The sequence below is a fragment of the Cnephaeus nilssonii genome (genome assembly GCF_951640355.1).
Source record: "Cnephaeus nilssonii genome assembly, chromosome: 7".
NCBI lineage: Eukaryota > Metazoa > Chordata > Mammalia > Chiroptera > Vespertilionidae > Cnephaeus > Cnephaeus nilssonii.
Window position 1 is genome coordinate 47,732,263 of NC_137078.1, and position 23,181 is coordinate 47,755,443.

The 23,181-nt window shown below is 37.3% G+C and overlaps 1 protein-coding gene across 8 annotated transcripts in view; it reads left to right on the forward strand.

The window, feature by feature from the left end:
• Positions 1-23,181, forward strand: part of ZZZ3 (zinc finger ZZ-type containing 3) — a 102,867-nt gene that overhangs the window by 72,035 nt on the left and 7,651 nt on the right. For 7 of the 8 annotated variants that reach the window (XM_079776455.1, XM_079776459.1, XM_079776453.1 and 4 more), the window contains 7 exons: positions 5,958-6,096; positions 9,622-9,769; positions 9,856-9,971; positions 10,410-10,481; positions 11,458-11,559; positions 15,952-16,047; positions 18,382-18,534. In XM_079776455.1, coding sequence (XP_079632581.1) covers positions 5,958-6,096; positions 9,622-9,769; positions 9,856-9,971; positions 10,410-10,481; positions 11,458-11,559; positions 15,952-16,047; positions 18,382-18,534 — 826 coding nt within the window. The remainder of the gene's footprint in view (positions 1-5,957; positions 6,097-9,621; positions 9,770-9,855; positions 9,972-10,409; positions 10,482-11,457; positions 11,560-15,951; positions 16,048-18,381; positions 18,535-23,181) is intronic. The other variant, XM_079776456.1, reaches the window with a different exon arrangement.

Sequence of the window (23,181 nt, forward strand, 5' to 3'; positions counted from 1 at the left end):
AGAAGAGCTTTGTTTTTTATTTTGTCTTTAATGACACTATTTAATGACTGTTTGAAGAATCAGGCCAAGTTTTTGGCAGAAAGGCCCTCAGCCTGAATTTTTAAAAATGTTTTCTTCATTATTTTTTTTTAAGAACCAGTGCTGTGCCCAGCTGGTGTTGCTCAGTGGTTGAGCATATTGACCTCTGAATCAGGAGGTCACCAGTTCAATTCCCAGTCAGGGCACATGCCCGGGTTGTGGGCTCAATCCCCAGAGTGGATCATGCAGGAGGCAGCTGATCAATGATTCTTTCTCATCATTGATGTTTTTATCTCTCCTCTCTTCCTCTCTGAAATCAATAAAAATACATTTAAAAAAATACCAATGCTGTGTGAACTAAAGAGTTGTTTAAACTGATCTCATGAAAAAGATTCTGGTTGGGTTGAAAGAAAAATCTTTCCCTCACTCCCTCACAGTGTGTGTAGTAATACTGCCTAGAAATTGGACAATAAAATTCTCTTCCAGACATCAGGGCTTTTACTTCTATAGTCTCGCATAGAAATATTTTTATATTCACAGAAGTGAATAAAGAATTCAGGAGGACTTGGATAATGAAAGGTAGTGAAAACAGACATAGATTTGAATATATTTTAGCCAAATATAATTCCATAATATAAGCGCTAAATTTGCCTTATTTTATGTTTAAGAATTGAAATAAAATAAAATGAACAATTCTTTGCCTCAGGTAAGCTTACTATAACTATACGTGCATTCATATAAAAATGTATACATTTAAAATAATTATTTAATTCTCTTACTTGGTTCTATGAGTATCAAAAGTGAATGTAGCATATTATACTGGAATTAAAGAATTTTGGGATTTTTAGTGCTTGAGGTTGAGGTTCCTTTAAATAGCTGTATGAACATGTATGGATGATTGGGTGCTATCCTGCCAACTTTTAATTGGTTTTGACTGAGACAAGCTGTTTTTTCATTATTGTGCAGTTATCACAATTTGATTCTAGTTTGACCCTTTATACCCATATCGCTGGGTGTTAAGTAAAGATTGAAATAATTTTCTGTTGGAGATTTTCATTTTTTGGCTAAGTATTCTCAGAGTCTTTAACCATTCCTCACATCACATCTGTACAATAAATGGTTGGTCTGATTTTTGACAGGTTACTTAATCTGTGCTTTGGTTTCCTTATCTGTAAAATGAAGGAAATGGTACCTTATAAATCTGTGAGGATTGAGTTATTACACTTAAAGTACAACAATGTCTGGAATACAGGGTGGGGCAAAAGTAGGTATATAGTTGTAAGTATGCAAAACAGAATTTATTCTATTTATTAATTATAATTTTCCATATGAGCAACTATAAACCTACCTTTGCCCCACCCTGTACGGTACACATCTGGTAAATGTGTTGGACACTATTGTTTGTTCTTATTACATTGTTTCTCATCTGTCTTATCTGTTCTTGAACCTGTTTGTCTTAAAGCAGAGCTGTGTATAGTAGTAGCAGGTGTGATCTGACCAGTTCAGGAAGAGTAGAATGGTCACATCACCCACTAATATGGACTACTGTTGGAGTTTTCTTTTTAATTAATTGTAGAGAATTTAAATTATACGTAGACAGACTACTACGATGGACTCTCCATACCCACCCTCCAAGTCCAACAGCATGGCCAATGCTGTCCCATTCACTTTTATCTAATTCCTTTTCTCCCTCTCAGTGTAGCTCCCCTGTTATACTTAAGCTCTATGCCTCCTTTACCTTGATAATAACTACAGCTTTTAGGATATTGTCTTATTCTCTTGGTAAATAATTATTGAATAAATTAATCTTGTCTTCATTGATGCCTGGATCAGCTTCCAGTAGTTTGCTTAGGAGGTAAAGTGGGTGAGTAGGTGGGATTGAAAATACATTTGTATGTATCACTTTTTTTAGATGTCACCCCAGTTTTTAATGATTCCTTTCATTTCTGTATAGGGATGTATATGGTAATCTTACTGGTAAAATCTCTGAGTACTCTAGGTAGTAATTAAATTCGCTGGGCCAGAAGACTTGAATTCACTGTTTTATTAGTCTTCTCACTTATTCTGAACATGAAGTCTTTACCAGTGTCTATCGTAGGCCTTTCAACCTGATAATCATTTTATCTTGGTTAAAGAGAAGCAAAATAAGAGTTGAAAAGTTACACTTTCTATGTCATCTTTGTTGGAATTATTTCTTTAAAGTCAAAATTATTGTGGGATAATTTACATACAATTAAAATTGTTAAAATTTATTTGCTTCAGATAGAGGCCTTTCTTCCCAATGTCAGTAACTGACTAGCACTTTTTTCAAGCCTCCACTTATTTTTTCCGTAACTCTATTCTTATTCCTTCCTGATGTTTACTGTGCTTTCAGCTGTTGCTGAAATTTTATACACTTATAGTCATTTTTCTTTCATATATATATATTTTTTTTAAAAAAAAAAAAATATATTTTATTGATTTTTTACAGAGAGGAAGGGAGAGGGATAGAGAGTTAGAAACATCAATGAGAGAGAAACATCGATCAGCTGCCTCCTGCACACCCCCTATTGGGGATGTGCCCGCAATCAAGGTACATGCCCTTGACTGGAATTGAACCTGGGACCTTTCAGTCCACAGGCTGACGCTCTATCCACGGACCCAAACCAGTTAGGGCATATATATTTTTTATTGTAGAGAGTATTGCAGATCTCTCCCATCCCCACCCCCTTTGTCCCCTCTGTCTAGCCCCTACCGCCCCCCCCCCCCCAGGTCACAATCATTTTTATATTGATGATACAGAAATGTGTAACTCCTGTTTAAAACAGGAGTCCATCATATTATAGAGATGCTATGACAAGTCTATAGTTATTCAACTAGCAGGGTGGGAATTCTACAGGTGAAATATGGCAGTTAAGAATATGATAGAGAGGATAGGTTCTAGTACTCAGCTCACTGTTGTCACCCTAATATTGAGCCTGAGTGAGCCTGCTTGGTAGAAACAAAACAGCCAGCACAGGCAGGTTTGCATGCTCCACACACCTCAAAGCAAACAGAGACTTAGTGAAAAGTGAATTTAGACAATCTCTGTAGTGACTTAGTACTGCCCTTACTTTCCAACTCAGTTCCAACTTTTAAATGAAGTATCTCTAGCTTGAGAGGAGTCTTACCCTTCAGTGCTAGCCATTTTTAACCTTAATTATTAAACACTTCACCAAGGATTAGTTAACAGGGCACTTGAGAACAAGAATAAGATGTGTTTTAGGCAGGGAGCTGAGAAAGCGTTCTGATATTACGTTGCAATTGTGCTGTGTTTGTGAATTGCATTTTTTTTTTTTACCCTTGACATTTCTGCTAATTTTCTGACTTCTGAACTTAAAAGATTCAGTATATTTTTGCCTGCATTGAATATCTGTTCATTCATTTGTCCATTCAAAAAATATCGCCTGGTGCGGCTCAGTGGCTGAGTATGGACCCATGAACCAGGAGGTCATGGTTCCATTCCCAGTCAGGACATATGCCCAGGTTGGGGGTTCAATCCCCAGAAGGGGGCATGTAGGAGGCAGCCGATCAATGATTCCCTCTCATCATTGAGGTTTCTATCTCTTTCTCCCTCTCCCTTCCTCTCTGAAATCCATTAAAATAACCTATATAATAAAAGCCTAATATGCTAAGTGTTCGGTTGGCCATTCAACCAATCAAAGCGTAATATGCTAATGATATGCTAAGGCCGCTTAACTGCTCACTATGACGAGCACTGACCATCATGGGGCAGACACTCCGACCGGTAGATTAGCTTGCTGCTGGGGTCTGGCCGATCAGGACTGAGCAAGATGGGCCGGACATGCCCTGGAGCCCTCCTGCGGTCCCTCCCTAGCTGGCCAACCTCCTGCTCTCTCCCTGGCCCTGATCCTGCACCTGTGGGGTCCCTCAGCCTCGCCTGCACCCTCTTGCAATCCGGGCTGAGGGAGCCCCCCCCCCCCCCCCCCCGTGCACGAATTTTGTGCACTGGGCCTCTAGTATATCTTCTATACTAATAAAAGGGTAATATGCTAATTAGACTGGACATCGTTCTGGACAAAGCCACAGTGGTGGGGGCCGACACAGAGGCAGTTAGGGGCGATCAGACTATCAGAGGAGAGCAGTTAGGGGTGATCAGGCCGGCAGGGGAGGGCAGTTATAGGCAATCAGGCCTGCAGGGGAGCAGTTAGGGGGCAATCAGGCCGGCAGGCAGAGGTGGTTAGGGGCGATCAGGCCGGTAGGCAGGTGAGTGGTTTGGAGCCAGCGGTTCTGGATTGCGGGAGGGATGTCCGACTGCCGGTTTAGGCCCGATCCTGCAGGGGTCCCTGATTGGAGAGGTTGCAGGCCGGGCTGAAGGTATCCCTTCCCCCCCTCCCCCGCACGATTTTTGTGCACCAGGCCTCTAGTATGTATGTGTATATATATATATATATATATATATATATATATATATATATATTTAAAAAATATTTATTGCAAATCTATATGCTGGGGAGTGTGCTGCACACTGGATTAATAATTAGTGGACTTTTAAGGTGTGTTTGCCATTGTGAAGTTCACAGTCTAGTGGTAAACAGAATGAAATTTAGTTGAGGCCATAAAAAATCGTGCATCATTAACACTTTAAGGACTTAACCACTTATTATTTTTTAAATATATTTTTATTGATTTCGGAGAGGAAGGGAGAGGGAGAAAGAGATAGAAACATCAATGATGAGAGAGAATAATTGATAGGCTGCCTCCTGCATGCCCCCTACTGGGGATCGAGCCTGCAACTTGGGCATGTGCCCTTGACCCAAATTGAACCCGGAACCTTCAGTGTGAAGGCGGATGCTCTATCCACTGAGCCAAACCATCTAGGGCTTAACCACTTATTTTGAAGTGAACTTAGAGTGACTTGTTCTTGATTCTTTTTGCAAAATGTATTTGAGTATTCAGGGTTTTGGGTCAACATGTTTACATATGTGTATCTATATGTGAAATTAGACCTTAATCAGAAAAGCAAGACAATTTGAACTAGAGGGAGAGAGACGGGGAGGGAGGAAATTAATTAGTAAACGTGTACCATAGTGAGATTTCAGGATAATGACAGGTAGTAAGTAGATTTGTGTGGGTAAATTTGTTAGCTGTGCTAAATGGACTTTTGTAGGCAGGGAAGTAAAAAAAAAAAAAAATCTTAATGGCCTACTTTCTTTAAAAATATTCAATACTTAAAAATAGAGATGAAAGTAAACATCCTGTAGAACAGTGTAGTAGAGCAAATGAAAAGCATGACACACAAGATCATGTTGAATTATGTGACAGTTTTCTGTAATTCTGGGCCAGAAAATGTGCCTCAGATTGCTTATTCCAATGGAGTACAACAGAGAGCTAACTTTGGTGATCCCTCCTAGTGCTGAAGTCTTATGGTTTTAATTTTTTTTAGTTTAGCAGTTTCTTGATGACTTTAATTGTTGGAAAGTCAAGATACTTTCTTATTTTCTATACTTGTTCAGCTTCAAGAATTAAAACATGGGGGAGGCCCTGGCCAGGTAGCTCCGTTAGAGCATTGTTCCCATACACCAAAGGCCAAAGTTACAGGTTCAATCCCCGGTCAGGGCACATACAAGAATCAACCAGTGAATGCATGGATATGTGGAAGAACAAATGGATGTCTCTCTCTCCTCCTCTCCTCTCTCCCTTGCGCTCTCTCTCAAAATCAATCAAATACATTTTTTAATGGAGAAATAAGGCTTTGCTTTCTCTAACTGATATTTTCTGACTAGGTACTTTGTAACTCAGGAAGACCTCATTTATTCCCAGTAATATGTTTTACTAAACTCTTTCAGGTAACTTTAAAAAGACTGTGTGACTTAATAGTAGATTATGGCTTGAACTCAGTTTTTGTTTATTGTTGTTACTAGAAAGTTTTAGTGAGGTATTTTTCTTTGTCTCTATAGTTATCAGAGACTATTGCAGACGATTGCTGTACTCGAGGCTCAACGTTCTCAAGCAGTCCAGGATCTTGAAAGTTTAAGCAGACACCAGAAAGAAGCACTAAAAAATCCCATTGGATTTGTGGAGAAACTCCAGAAGAAGGTATATATTGAGCACTTCTTAAGATTTATTGAGATTTATTTGGTAAAAGCTTGTGTTTTTTTATACGGTATATACTTTAAAAATGTTTAATTATTTCCCTTTCTGTAATTAACCATACTACTGAAGGCAAGACATTGCCTTCCTGAAAATAGCTAGATACTTTATTTGGATGTTCATATAGGAACTTGATGTCCTGTTCTCTTGCAAGTTTTATGATCTTTTCCTGGTACTTTACCCATTTTAGAGTGTTTTCCTTCTTCTGCTTTCCTGATTTCAGGATTAGCTAAAAAAAAACACAAAAAACAACGACAACAAAACCAAAACACTAAAAAACCTTCAGGATTTATTAACACCTTTAGCTTCAATTTACTTTTGTAACTGACTCAAAATAGTGAGATAGAAAATAATGGTGATAAAAACAAAAACTCTCTTTTAAATGTCTTTAATATTATGGTTGCCAAGTCAGTGAAGTAGAGGTATAAACTTTACTTAATTTTGAAGTGTCTTTTATTTTAGTATAGAATTTTTTATAATTTTCTGTTTTCCTTAAAACAGAACTTTCATATTTAACAGTTAACCATATGAAAGTGATTCAAGTTTTTATAATAACCTTTTAATTTTTATTTTATTATTATTATTTTAATCCCTATCTGAAGATAGTTTTTCTGTTGAATTTTAGAGAGAGTGGAAGTGGGTGGGGAAAAACATTGAAGTGAGAGAGACACATCGATTGGTTGCCCCCCGATCAGGCCTTGGGGATTGAACCTGCAACCCCAGTACTGCCTTTGACCGGAAATTGAACCCATGATGCTTCGGTGTGTGGATCAACACTCTAACTACTGAGCAACACTGGCCAGGGCTATAATATAAAAATGTGGAGATAATCTAGATGTGCGTTTATGACATAGTATGTGTCTTAAATTAGGGGTCCAGTAATTGTTCAATAATATTAATCAGCATTGTGTGACAAGATTAAAATTGAAAAACTATGAAAAAGAATCTTCTTCACCTTAAACAAAAACCTAGCTTGTGTAGGTCTATTATGACAATTTTTTAAATATTTTCCAAAGTTTTGAACTACTCTTGGTTTAAATATATTTCTTTATTGATTTCAGAGAGGAAGGGAGAGGAGGAGAAAGATAGAAACATCAATGATGAAAGAGAATAATTGATTAGCTGCCTCCTGCACGGCCCCTACTGGGGATCAAGCCTGCAACCTGGGCATGTGCCCTTGGCCAGAATCAAACCTGGAACCCTTAAGTCCGCAGGCTGTTGCTCTATCCACTGAGCCAAACCAGCTAGGGCTAGTGTGACAATTTTAGTATAATTATTAGTTCCCCGTTTTTAATGAATCACAAAAGTGATCTACCAAGTATTAAGGGAATGGCCCTGAGGACTTTGTTTCATTTAGATGTATTAATTTATTATTTGGATTTTTCTAGCTATAATATTTACGTGACAAACATTTCTTTCTCTATGTGCTTTAAGAACACTGACTATCTTAATGGATATGGAATCTATATATTGATTTGTTAAAACTTTTAAAGTTTCTAGAACCCTATTGCATTCTCCCTGTTATAGCGTGTCCACTTAGTTGTTTATTGATTCTGCGCTGTTGTTATTAAACAACTAGAGGCCCGGTGCACAGATTCGTGCACCGGTGGGTCCCTCGGCCTGGCCTGTGGTGATCGGGCCGAAACCAGCTCTCCAACATCCCCCAAGGGGTCCCGGATTGCGAGAGAGCGCAGACCAGGCTGAAGGACCCCACTGGTGCACGATCGGGGCTAGGGAGGGACTACGGGAGGGCTCCAGGGCATGTCTGGTTCATCTCGTCCAGTCCCAGTCAGCCAGATCCCAGCAGCAAGCTAACCTACTGGTTAGAGCGTCTGTCGCGCATCATAGGAACTGGTTGAACGAACGGTCGGACACTTGGCATAATTATTAGGTTTTTATTATATAGGATTTGCTGTTGCAAGAAGATATAGTACTTACAATGATTACTTAAAATGGATCCAGCTAAAATAGATGGTATTGTAAATATTGATAAAACATTTGTTAACCTTAATTTTATTTTGTTCATGTTTCCAGGTGGACAGAACATAGAGTTACGCACATTTATTAAAGTTGTATACAGCTGGGTATTTGCTGGTTCTCCATTTTCAGTTTAATTTAGAACTGAATTTCTTTTCATTTTATTTTAGAAACAGGTGTGATATAGACCAATTTTAATGTACAGGTGTATAGTAAATCCAGATACTATAATAATCATGAAAAAATGTGTGTTTCTTGGAGAGAAATGTTTATACTGGATTTACTTTAGGTGTTTGACTCTTGTTTTTTTGTGTTTACTCATGTATACTTAATTTGCCTATTCTCTAGGTTTACCACATTAAGCTGTTGACATGTGATCTGTTTGTTTTAGTGGACATCTAGAAACTCCTCATTGAAATTAGGAAATTTGTGGTATATATTAATATATAGAATGCAGGCAACATTTGTGGCTGTTAGCTTTCTTTAATATTACCATCATTACTTTAAAAGATGCTCTAATTTGCAAAAGTTGAACCTTAGACTTATAGGTACTGTTATGATAATGTAATATGTCATAAGCAAAATAAAAATTAAGAATTCTGTGTCACTAAGTGGATTTTGCCCTTCCAGTTTTATAATTTATGATTGTTTTCCTCATCGTTTTAAATGTTGAAGGTATTATATAAGTAACACACACATATCCACCACCTAGAGCCTCCAATTATCATTTTACTATTTTTGCTTTATCACATATCTATCAGTCTTCAATCCATAATTCCATCTTATTGTAAGATAGAATGCTTTTGATGCATTTTAAAGTTGCAGACATATTAACTTACCAAAACACTTCAAATGCATATTATTCACTAAAATTCTTAGACTTTTTTAAAGGTGAATTTTTCATACAATGAAATTTAAACTATCCTAATTGTAGTACAAATGCATCCACCTATGTTTAACCCAAACCCCTTAAAAGACATTGATCATAGTCACCTGATTATAGTAATTATAACAATGATTGACTTCTCTAAAGGTGGTTGGTAAAGTAACTGAATTTCAAGTAAATTAAAGGTATAATTTTGATTCTCAAGGTATAATTTTCTTACATGTCGTAAGAGTATATATTGTGAAAATCATTGTTTTATGGATAAGTGGTGAACATGGACTACATTTAAAATAAACAACCTTTTTTTTTTGCTTTGCTATTTATGTTTAAAGTCTGTTAGTGATAATGTACAATATGTCTATACAGTTCAGCTTTAGAGCTCTAAAAATAGTGCTTATGTTTTGTTAAATTGATTCATCCTTTCCTTGTTATCATCTTTACCATTTAATGTGTAGACTACATTATCTTAACTTCATTGGCTATTGGATTTTAATAGTGACTGGAAATGCCCAGTTGATGATTATTTGGATTTGGTGTCATCTGCAGTTTGGCTATAATTGATAATTTCTTGAATTAAATTTAGACTGTTTTGTTTTATTTTTTTCCAGGCTGATATAGGGCTTCCATACCCACAGAGAGTTGTTCAATTGCCCGAGATTGTATGGGACCAATATACCAATAGTCTTGGGAACTTTGAAAGAGAATTTAAAAATCGTAAAAGACATACTAGGAGAGTTAAGCTAGTTTTTGATAAAGGTAAGAAATGACATGATAAGAATTTGAGTAGAGAAATACCTGGCAAAGTCCTGCTTTAATAATCCTATACATGGTCTTTTATTTAGTAGGTTTACCTGCTAGACCAAAAAGTCCTTCAGATCCTAAGAAGGATGGAGAGTCCCTTTCATACTCTGTGTTGCCCTTGAGTGATGGTCCAGAAGGCTCAAGCAGTCGTCCTCAAGTAAGCAGTTCACAGTATTGGAGTAGGAAAATTTGAATTGTAGACAAAATATTCTGACATTTTGCTGATTTGTATTGTTAAAATTTAAGCAGTCTTTTCACTGAAGATAGCAGGGACATGAACTTGAAGTTAAGAGAAACCTGGTTTGCATACCCAACTCTAACACTTACTAGCTGTGGGAATTCAGATGTCATTTATTAAGGTCTCCAAGCTGCAGTTTTCATTTATATAAAACATAATTAATATTGCTTATGTTGTAGAGTTGTTGTGAGGATTAAATGAGTAATATGTGTAATATTACATTATATACATGTTTAAAAAGTAAATTTACTAAAACATTTGGAATTAATAAAAAAAGTCCCATAATTTGTTATTTGGCTATATCAGAGGGTGGTCTTTGTTCCTTTCTGCTTGACAAAGGCCTTGTTTTATATGCAGATGATAAGAGGACGTCTGTGTGATGACACCAAACCTGAAACCTTTAACCAGTTGTGGACTGTTGAAGAACAGGTAATAGATATTTCTAAATGGTGTAGGTTAAAAAGAGTTAAAATTAGATATGAATAAAGTGTATATTATTGTTTATAATCTCTCTTCACCATAAATTTAAAATATTTAAACTTATTTCTGTATACTTTTCTGCAATCTTCAAGAATTTTGGATTTTGAGAATATATGAAATCCTGTTTGGGATGATTTTTAAAGGAGGAAGCTGGGTTTTGGGAGGAAGAGTAAAAAAGGTCGTGAAATGATAGACTAAAGCTTTTGTAGTGCAGTTTTGGGAGAGAAAAACTTGGGGCCAAGTCAGGTGTGCCTCAGTGAGCTCTTGTTTTGTTGTGGAGGGGAGCTGACGAAGCCAGCCAGGGGGTTCTGTTTCATTTTGGCATGCAGCTAGGACTGTTTGTGGGTAAGGTTGGAGACACATTTCTGTCTCATAGGAGGATTAACTTCACAGCTGTAATGAGTTTATTAAAAGCTTAAGAATCTTGACTTCAAGCATCCAGATTATTCTGCATCTTTATTATTTATTACTGTGGGAGAACTGAGGAATAGGTCAGAATATTAAAATCAAATCTTTGAATAGAGGACCGCACAAAGGAAGGAAAGTTTCTTTTTCTGTCCAAATCAAATGAATTTATATGTTTTTGTCAAATGTATAAGGGTGAACCTCAATGTAGTCTATAAGAAAAGATAGTCGGTGGAAATCACCAAGGTGTAAAATATTAATTAATTAATTTTTGCATGCTATCTTTTTACTGAAGTGAATAGAAAATCTTTATAAGGGCTTCTATAGGTTTATTCTCTAATTTCGTTTTCTCCGTGAATTCTTTAAGTTGCTTTATGGGAACTTTTTCTTACATGACGATTTCTAGTGCCTAATCCCCAAAGTTGAGGAGGGAATATTATAATTTAAAATGATATGTGGATGTATTTATTTAGAAATTCAGTATTAAACTTTCTTACACGTGGTCTTGGATTTGGCTTAGAAAAAGCTTGAACAGCTACTCCTGAAATACCCTCCTGAAGAAGTGGAATCTCGACGCTGGCAGAAGATAGCAGATGAGCTGGGCAATAGGACAGCAAAGCAGGTAATTGAGGAGACAGTCCCGTATTGTTGGTATGTTTTTGATAGTTTATTTTATGAAGGATAGTGTGACTGACATCAGCAGACTGCAGCATCATTTTAGCTACAGAGTGCAATGATATGTAGGGTTTTAAAATTAGCATTGTATATTTTTGTGTTGATTTCAGAACAAACTTGAGATAATACTAAAAAATAAAAATGTAATGGACTTAGTGTTTGTTGAATGCTTGATGATGCACCAGTGATATACTTTTTAAAAAATTCTTTATTGATTAAAGTATTACATATGTCTCCTCTTCCCCCAATTGACCTCTCCCCGACCACTCCCACCCCCTAGTACGTGCCCTCACCCCCCTAGTGTCTGTGTTCATTGGTTATGTTTATATGCATGCATACAAGTCCTTTGGTTAATCTCTTACCCCTCTCCCCTGCCTGCCTTCTGAGGTTTGACAGTCTGTTCGATGCTTCTCTGTCTCTGGATCTATTTTTGTTCATCAGTTTATATTGTTCATTATATTCCACAAATGAGTGAGATCATGTGATACTTATCTTTCTCTGACTGGCTTATTTCACTTAGCATAATGCTCTCCATGTCCATCCATGCTGTTGCAGATGGTAAGAGTTCCATCTTTTTTACAGCAGCGTAGTATTCCATTGTGTAGATGTACCACTGTTTTCTAATCCACTCATCTGCTGATGGGCACTTAAGCTGTTTCCAAACCTTAGCTATGGTAAATTGTGCTGCTATGAACATAGGTGCATATATCTTTTTTGATTGGTGTTTCTGATTTCTTGGGATATATTCCTAGAAGTGGGATTACTGGGTCAAATGGGAGTTCCATTTTTAATTTTTTGAGGAAACTCCATACTGTTTTCCACAGTGGCTGTACCAGTCTGCATTCCCACCAGCAGTGCATGAGGGTTCCTTTTTCTCCCCATCCTCGCCAGCACTTACTGTTTGTTGATTTGTTGAAGATAGACATTCTGACAGGTGTGAAAGAGTACCTCATTGTTGTTTTGATTTGCATCTCTCGGATGATTAGTGACTTTGAGCATGTTTTCATATGTCTCTCGGCCTTCTGTATGTCCTCTTTCGAAAAGTGTCTGTTTAGGTCCTTTGCCCATTTTTTTATTGGATTGTTTATCTTTCATTTGTTAAGTTGTATGAGTTCCCTGTAAATTTTGGATATTAAACCTTTATTGGAGATAACATTGGCAAATATGTTCTCCCATGCAGTGGGCTTTCTTGTTGTTTTGTTGATTGTTTCTTTTGCTGTACAGAAGCTTTTTATTTTGATGTAGTCCCATTTGTTTATTTTCTCCTTAGTTTCCATTGTCCTAGGAGCTGTATCGGTAAAGATATTGATATGACATATGTCTGATATTTTGTTGCCTATGGATTCCTCTTAAGATTTTTATGGTTTCCTGTCTTATGTTTAAGTCCTTTATCCATTTTGAGTTTTATTTTTGTGTATGGTGTAAGCTGGTGGTCTAATTTCATTTTTTTGCATATATCTGTCCAATTTTCCCAACACCATTTATTGAAGGGACTGTCTTGATTCCATTGTATGCTGTTGCCTCCACTGTCAAATATTAATTGAGCATAATGGCTTGGGTTGATTTCTGGGTTCTCTGTTCTGTTCCATTGGTCTATACACTGAGTGGCCAGATTATTATGATCTCTGAACACATAATAATCTGGCCACTCAGTGTATAGCCTATATAATAAAAGGCTAATATGCAAATTGTCCCCTCAACCAGGAGTTCGACCAGCAGGCAGGCTGGCCAATCGCCCATGTCCCCTCTCCCTGGCCAGGCTGGCCAGACCCCCACCCATGCACGAATTCATGCACCGGGCCTCTTATACACGCGCGCGCACACACACAGACACACACACACTAAGTGGCCAGATTATTATGCGTTCAGAGATAATAATAATCTGGCCACTCAGTGTATGTCTGTTCTTGTGCCAGTACAGGCAATTTTGAGAACAGTGGCTTTGTAATATAGCTTGATATCTGGTATTGAGATCCCTCCTACTTTGTTCTTTCTCAGGAATGCTGCGGCTATTCGGGGTCTTTTTTTATTCCATATGAATTTTTGGAGAGTTTGTTATAGGTCTGTGAAATATGCCATTGGTATTTTAATGGGATTGAATCTATAGATTGCTTTGGATAGTATGGACATTTTAATGATGTTGATTCTACCAATCCATGAACACGGTATAGACTTCCGTTTGTTTATGTCTTCCTCTATCTCTTTTTTCAATGTCCTGTAGTTTTCCGAGTACATGTCTTTACCTCCTTAGTTAAGTTTATTCCTAGGTATCTTAATTTTTTTGTTGCAATGGTCGATGGGATTGTTTTTTTAATTTCTCTTTCTGTAAGTTCATTATTGGTGTATAAAAAAGTGATAGATTTCTGGGTGTTAATTTTGTATCCTGCTACATTGCTTAATTCATTTATTAAGTCTAGTAGTTTTTTGATGGAGTCTTTAGGGTTTTCTATGTACAATATCATGTCACCTGTGAATAATGACAGCTTTACTTCTTCTTTTCCAATTTGGACGCCTTTTATTTTTTCTTGTCTAATTGCTATGGCTAGCACTTCCAGTACTATGTCGAACAGGAGTGGTAAGAGTGGGTATCCCTGCCTTGTTCCTGTTCTTAGGTAAAATGGTTTTAGTTTTTGCCCAGTGAGTATGATGTGGGCTGTAGGTTTGTCATATAAGGCTATTATTATGTTGAGGTATTATCCCTCTATTCCCATTTTGCTGAGGGTTTTTATCAAGAAAGGGTGTTGGATATTGTAAAATGCTTTTTCTGCATCAGTTGATAGGACTATGTGATTTTCATCTCAATTTGTTTATGTGATGTATCACTTTTATTGATTTGTGGATATTGTACCATCCTTGCATCCCTGGAATAAATTTCACTTGGTCATGGTGTATGATCTTTCTAATGTAATGCTGAATCTGATTTGCTAGAATTTTGTTGAGGATTTTAGCATCTATGTTCATCAGGGATTTGGCCTGTAATTCTCTTTCTTTGTAGTGCCTTTATCTGGTTTTGGGATTAGGATAATGCTGACTTTATAGAAAGAGCTTGGAAGTGTGCCTTCCTCTTGAATTTTTGGGAATAGTCTGAGTAGGATATGTTTTAGTTCTTTGAATATTTGGTAAAACTCCCCTGTGAAGCCATCTGGCCCAGGGCTTTTGTTTGCTGAAAGTTTTAGTTATTGGCCTATTCAGATTTTTTGATTCTTCCTGATTGAGTTTTGGAATGTCATATTTTCTAGGAATATGTCCATTTCTTGGAATAAGAAAGTTTGTTGGAATAGAGTTGTTCATAGTATTTTTTTTTTTTTTTACAATCCTTTGTGTTTTTGTGGGGTCTGTTGTTATTTTGACTCTTTCATTTCTAATTTTGTTTATTGGGGTCCTCTCTCTTTGCTTCTTGGTGAGCCTGGCTAGAGGTTCATCAATCTTGGTTATCTTTTCAAAGAATCATCTGTTGGTTTTATTAATCTTTTTGTATTGTTTTCTTGATCTCTGTCATTTATTTCTGCTATGATCTTTATTATCTCCTTCCTTCTGCTCACTCTGGGCTTTCCTTGTTGCCCTCTTTCTAATTCTTTTAGGTTGTAGAGTTAGATCATTTATTACCAGTGTTTCTTGTTTTTTTGAGGTAGGCCCATAATGCTATGCACTTCCCTCTCAGGACTGCTTTCACTGTGCCCCATAAATTTTGGATTGTTGTGTTTTCATTGTCATTTGTTTCCAGGATGTTTTTAATTTCTTCTTTGATCTCTTTGGTAACCCAACTATATACTTTTTGATTAGACTGTGGTAATAGATTTGTGACATGGCCTTAGTTAGTATTTCCTGCTTGTCTCTGAAAAGCAGCAGTTTTCTCCTTCACATTCTCATTGATATTAGATGTTTTTCATATTATAAGCATAAGTATTTACAAGTTGAAAGTATGTATTTAGCTTTGGAATCAAGCATTTTTAGAATGTAAGTACCTTTGGTGGCAGTTTAAAATTATTTATAGATTTATGATAAATTTAAAATTGTTAGCATTCATTTAGATACACATATACATTTTAATTTTTAAAAGCTATTCAAGTATTACATGCTTGTCTGCTGATGGGAATGATCCAGTAGAAAAGGAATAAATGATGGTGTACGATAGACTGAATTACTGTTGAACATTTGTTAGTGAATCCCAATTTGACAGTCCTTCAGGACCTCCTGTACATGCTTTCGAGAGACTTCAATTTTAATGGAAAGCATATACACTTAGATGAATACATTTGAAATTGGACCAAAAACTCAAAAACTATTCGGGTATAGCATGTATTGGCATTATGTTCAATGGATTGTCATGTTTTCTTAGGTTGCCAGCCGAGTGCAGAAGTATTTCATAAAACTAACTAAAGCTGGCATTCCAGTCCCAGGCAGAACACCAAACTTATATATATACTCCAAAAAGGTAAGAAGAAAATAGATGAAAATAAATCTTAGATCATAGATTAAACTCATCAAAGTCAGAAGTGCTATGTAAAGATGTATACATTTATTAGAATGGAGTTGTTTTATTTTTAAAAGTTCACTTACTCTAAGCATTTTGTTATATTGAGCATAAACACAGGGCAGGATTCCATGATTGCTACTCAGTTTAATTGAGAGAGCTTTAATGATGTTTGTTCATTATTTTCTTTGGAGTAGGTTAGCTTATGTGAATGAGTGCTGCTTGAAATATTTTAAATTGAATGTGTCAGAAAGGCCTTTGTGATGTTAAAGTTTTTAGGATGTTTGACACTTTAATAAACACAATTAGTTTCCAGTTTTTAGATATGCTACTTAAATCCAAGAATAGAAATGTTTAAGATATTTTATTTGATCCTCACTGTTATTCTAGAAGTGTAGGTAATATCACCTTCACTTTACTGATAATGGTGTTAGTAGCTAGCTGTTATTCTCATGATTGAATGCTCTGGGTCAGGTACTATTGTATAATCCTTTTATAGATGAGACAACTAAGTCTTACAATATGTTGAGTAGATTGTCTATTCACATTACTGTTAAATCTGGGAACCACTGATCCTCTGATTCTGATCTCAAGCCAGTTCCACTATTGTTCTCTGGTTGTCTCCACAGCGAAACAGCTACTGTCCCTTTCCTACAGAGCACATTGCATAAAATTATAGCCAGGGTTGTGGTTGTTGTTGTTTTGCTTTAATTACAAAAAATAAAGCACATGATGGCCTAATTTCATTTCCTTAGTAAATCATCCTGGTACTTCCCCCTCCTCTACTACTGCCATCCTTCATATAAAGAGAAGCTAAGAGCATATTAATGCTGTTGCCCTTTTTTTTATTGAAGATATACATTTTGTTTTTATTCTTTTTACCAAGCTTTGGAAGCTTATTTTAATTTATCAAATGTTTTAAATATTCTGAATTTTGTTTTCTCCTAAATATTAGCATTACCTATATTAGATATGTAGAATTCATCCTATAACTTTGGAGTGTTGGAACCTTGATAACCAACGTTCAACTTAACAGCTCTAATTTTTATGACTAGTTTCTAAGTTAATCTTAGATGTGTTGTGTACCTTTTTCCCCACATCTAAGACTAGATGGTGATAACGAAAGAAGTACTAGAGAAACCTAAATGTGTTCCTTCCTTTGAGTGCAAAGAATTTTAAGTTATCAGACATTTTTACTGTAGTGATCTAGCCCAGACATAGACACAATGATTCCTTGCCATGATTAGACATTGAATTTTCAAAAATAAAATAACGGTTCTCCGTGTAGCTGAGGCTATTATTCTTTGTGACCAGTGAAGACAGGCATTCTGCGTAGTGGTTTAGAGTGAGGGCTCTGGCCTCCCACAGGCCTAGTTTGTGATACTGGTTCTACCACTATCTCCTGCAACACCTTGCACAGCAGCTTAACCTCTCCGTGCCTCCATTTCTTGATCTTAAATTAGGAGGTGGTAATAACAGCTTTATAGGAATGGGGTAAGGATTAAGTGAGATTGGCATAGAGTAAGCAGTCAGTCAGTTTTAGGTACCATTTTCAGACATTCACCATGTTGTGGAAATTTTCCTTTTACTTGATAGTTTTATACCTGGCTAAGGCTACTTCATCTTCCCTGATCTTCTATGAGGACTGTAAGAGGAGTTCAGTTCAGCATTTGAGTGTCAAGAGTGTGATAAATACTGGGGATACAAATATAAGCTAGATAATGAGCATGTGGTCCTGTTGTTTGGGTACTCCCCCTCTATGTCTCTTTTTTGTTTTTTAACACGTTAAGTGCCCAGCCTGTTTTGTCTTCAGGACGGAAAGTATAGTGTCAGTCACCAGTGACTGACAGGGCACTTAATGTGTTAAAGGTTAATTGTGCTTTAAAAATCCAGATAATGTAGGAAAAGCAGCTGCATAGGAGTGTGATGAATGATAGAAGTGAGCCCTAGCTGGTTTGGCTCAGTGGATAGAGCACTGGCCCTCAGACTGTTGGATCCCAGGTTTGATTCTAGTCAAGGGCACGTACCTCGGTTGCAGGCTCTATCCCTGGCCCTGAACCAGGCACCAGGGGAGGCAACTAATCAACGTTTTTCTCTGTCTGTTTCTCCTTCTCCCTTCCACCCTCTCTAAAAATCAGTGGAAAAACATCTCGGGTGAGGATTAACAACAACAGCAAAAAAATAGAAGTAAAACCCTTCTAATAGACTTGTAGGAAGTAACATTTATATTTTTATCTTCTTGATTATTTTAATGATTTTCCACTGTTGCAATTAAAAATTTGTTTTCTCATATAGTCTTCAACAAGCAGACGACAGCACCCTCTTAATAAGCATCTCTTTAAGCCTTCCACTTTTATGACTTCCCATGAACCACCTGTGTATATGGATGAAGATGATGACCGATCTTGTTTTCATAGCCACATGAGCACTACTATCGAGGAGGCATCAGTAAGTTATCTGTTTTTACTACAGATGTGTATTTGTCTATGCACTGTACAGATTAGGGCCCAAACAAGCACACCAGGATTTTATCATTATTCCTACTCTTTGGAGAATGAGGGTTTCTATTTTTTTTTTTTAATTAACGAGTCAAATTTATGGGTCTTTTATTACATTGTGTTTAATTTTTTAATAAAAAATAGAAGAGGATAATAAATCCATATTCACGCATCATCTAACTTCAACAATTATCAATTTATGGCATTCTTGTTGTTTTTTTAAAAATATATTTCTCTATTGATTTCAGAGAGGAAGGGAGAAGGAGAGAGAGATAGAAACATCAATGATGAGAGAGAATCATTGATCGGCTGCCTCCTGCACGACCCCCACTGGGGATTGAGCCCGAAACCCAGGCATGTGCCCTTGGCCGGAATCGAACCTGGGACCCTTGAGTCGGCAGGCTGACGCTCTATCCACTGAGCCAAGCCGGCTAGGGCGGCATTCTTGTTTTTATCTATACTTCCTACCCATCCCAACTTTGTCACAAATTATTTCAGAGAAAGTCCTAGACATTACACAGTGTCATTATGTTTGTAAAGGTAATTCTTTATCTGATCAAATATACATTCAGTTCACAATCATAAATTGCAGTAAGTTCTCCCTTCCCCCTCCTTTTTTCTTTCTTACATTTTTTTTGTTTGTTGTTGGTGAAAAACTGGGTCATTTATCTTGTAGAATTTACCACTGTGTGGATTTTATTGTTTACATCTTCCTGGTGTCATTTAACCTGTTTCTCTGTTCCCTGAATTTCCAGTAAATTTATAGGTCTAGCTAGTTGATCAGACTCAGATTTATTAAGGTGGGCAGGACTATTTCATTTGTACTTTCATCCGTTTGATCATCTCTCTTTTTTTCTTTTTGACATAACCATTGCTTTTTGCCTAGATTCATTAATTCATTAAATGTTACAAAATAGTGATATTCTTTCTTTTCTCCTTTATTTATTTGATTATCCTACATACAGGAAAAGGCAGTATAGCTGCTGAGGGAGAGTAGGGGAAGTAGAAAGTGACACAATAAAACTGATCACACTGGTTATTTGAGGGCAGGGGAGTAGGTTGGAAGGAGCATTATTAATTTTTCTTTTTTTAATGTATGGATACCTTTACTCTTTGCTTATTATAGTAAGCACTTATTACTTTAGTAATTTGAAAAAAAAATACTTTGAAATAAATTTAATCATGGCCACCACCATGAACACTTGATAATTTTAGAACAGCTCAGACCACTGCTTAGTTCTTCCCTTTATTTTGTTTTTAAAATACTGAGTTTATTCTCTAATATCTTCCAAAAATGACTGAGATTTTAAAATTTTGTATTCTTAAAAACTGTTGCACTTAAATATATTTAATATGTTTTAGTCCATTGATAGTTGTAACCTATTCAAGTTGGATTTTGAATTCTTTTGACAAGACTAGTAGTCTTTGATAGCTTCCTTACTGTCTGGTATGATAAGGAAGTTCCGGGCTCTTTTTGTATATTTCCTACCTCAGGCCTAGCATCAGTCCTGCTTTCTTTTATTGGGAAATAGTATTAGTAAACTATATCCTGACTCCAGAAATGTTATTTGCTACTTGGTTCATCATTATTTCCAGGCCAGTTTAGTGGCAAGAGCTGGGAAGTATATTTTTGTTCAAGGATAAAACACATCATAAGTTTATATTTTTATTTCAAATACAACTTCACTATGGAATTTTACTTTCCCTTGTTAATCTTAACATATTATCTTCTTTCTCCCATTTTGAAAACCCCATTTATCAGTAACATCAACATAATAATACTCATTTTCTTTGTCTTACACTGCTCACAACAGTCTCAGAATATAATACTAACACTACCATCTATCCTATATAATAAAGAGCTAATATGCAAATGGTAGCCACGCAGTAATGGCTCAGACACTCAACACTGGGGAGAGAGGAATGGGGACCAGCCAGGCACAAATGAGCTCACAAGGGAGAAATGGGGACCAGCCAGGCTTCGGCCCGGAAGATGGACAAGCCGCCCACCCCGCGGTCCCGGGCGCCAGCGCCTGCGGCCTGGGCAAAGCCGCCCGCCCAGGTTCCCCTGCGGCTGCAGTCGGGCCGGGCGAAGCCGGCCCAGGTCCTGGGTGCCTGCGGCCAGCCAGAGGGAGGGAAGCCCGGGTCCCTGGTGCCCGCAACTGGCCGGAGGAGGGAATCCTGGGTCCTTGGTGCGGGGCGAGCCAGAGGTGGTTAGGGGCAATCAGGCTAGGAGGGGAGCAGTTAGGGGCGATCAGGAAGGCAGCCAGGCGAGCAGTTAGGAGCCAGCGGTCCCAGATTGTGAGAGGCAGTTGGACATCCCCCGAGGGGTTGTGGATTGGAGAGGGTGCAGGCTGGGCTGAGGGGACCCCCCCCTTCCCGTGCACGAATTTCGTGCACCGGGCCTCTAGTATGTAATAATTGGAAAAGGAGATTTTTATGAAAAATCAGCAAATAAAAGTAAGTCTCCATATGGTCTGTTTCTAGATTAAATATTGATTGTATACTTTGGTATCAAACTATTATAAAATGCCTATTTAAAAAAATATATTTCTATTGATTTCAGAGAGGAAGAGAGAGGGAGAGAGAGATAGAAACATCAATGATGAAGAGATAATCATTGATCAGCTGCCTCCTGCACGCCCCCTACTGGGGATCGAGCCCACAACCTAAGCATATACCCTTGACTGGAATCAAACCTAGGACCCTTCTGTCTGTAGGCTGACACTCTGTCCACTGAGCCAAACCGGTTAGGGCGGGGCCCTATTCTTTTAAAAAAAATATCTTTTTATTTACTTTTTAGAGAGAGAGTAAAGAAGAGGGATAGAGAGATAAAAACAATAATGAGAGAAACATCAATTGGCTGCCTTCTGCACGCCCCCTACTGGGGATTGAGCCCAACACCCAGGCATGTACCCTGACCAGGAATCTAACCAATGACCTCTTGGTTCATGAGTCCACACTTAACCACTAGCAACACTGGCCAGGCAAAATGCCTAGCCTTCAAAAAATTTTTTAAACTTACTGTTCGAAACAGCTTATATCTGTCACATCTTAAGATTTGCCATTTGTATGTAATTTTAAAAATGGAATTGGTTCCTTTATGGAAAAACTGAAACCATAATAAAAATGAAAGTAAAACCAGTTTTACAAAAGCCAGCCCCTGGAGTTTCTACCTCCTACCTCTGACTCTCTAGGGGATGAGGCCCTGACCTCAGGGCAGCTAAAGAAGGAGGGCTTTCTGCCCCTCCTCCCCCATTCTATTCCCATCTTTATTTCCACAGTGGGGGTCCTGGGAGGAACCAAACCTGGGTAGGGGAGCAGGGACCCAAGACCCTATGGCCAGGGAAGGTAGGCTTAGGTGCCCCAGCCCCAAAGCTCCTGGCCTGTATTGTGGGCGTGGGCATGGCCCCTCTTGGCTAGGCCCAGTTGGGGTTGGGGCTTTTAGTTCCAGATCTTGAGGAAGGTATATTTAATTTTGTACTTCGTGGATGTTAGAATTATTTATTTGAGAAATATCTATTCACACTTAATATATGTTAGGCTCTGCTAAGTTCAGTTAAATAAACAAAATATCTATTATCTTTGCTCTTATAAACTTTAGTCTTGTGAGAGAAGATAAATGTATAATTATATCAATAAATTTCAAGTTTTAAAAATTGCTTCAAAAATAGCTGCTAGTATAATTATTTAAGAGGTTCTTAATTTAGATTGGGAGTTTAAGTGGGAGACCGGAGAAAGTGACAGTCAAGTTGGCAGTTGAAGGATGAATAAAATTTAGTCAGGCCAGGAGAGATGGCAGGATATTTAAAAGAATTACATTTTGAGAATATTGACAAAATATAATATAGTAGGCTTAACTTCTGTTTGGTTGATTATTTTAAAATAGCCCTCCCTTGTCCCCTCTTATCCTCAGAGGATATATTCTAAGACATCCCTTCTTCCCCCAGTGGGTGCCTGAAACCACTGATAGCTCCAAACCCTATCAATACTGTGTTTGTTTGTTTGTTTTTTATGTACATACCTGTGATAAAATTTAATTCATAAATTGAACAATTCACAGGTGGAGATTTGTTCTTACTATAGATCTTATATCACTTAGCATAATGTCTTCAAGTTTCATTTATCTTGTAATGTGTCATAGTTTTCTTTTTTAAAGCTGAATAATATTACATAATGCACATGAACACACGCACACACCCACACACTTATTTAGCAGAGTTTGTACTCTTTGTATTTGTTTAAAATATCTGCATTCAATAAATTTTGTTATAAAATTTCTTACTACATTATTTAGGTCACATCATATTTATTAGTGTTACTTATTTACTAGATTATTTATATTGTCTTAGTGGTGACATAGGAAGGCAGTAGCTATTTTAATATCTTTGACAAGAATTTGAAATGGATGAAAGAGAGTGGGAGATAAGGTAGATGAAGTGTGAGACTGTAGAGAATCTTTTATCCAGCTGCATACTTTGGAACCGATGCTGTAGACCAGTGATTCTCAACCTTTCTAATGCCGTGACCCTTTAATACAATTCCTTTAATATCTGTGTTTTCCGATGGTCTTAGGCGACCCTGCTAGCGGTTCTCA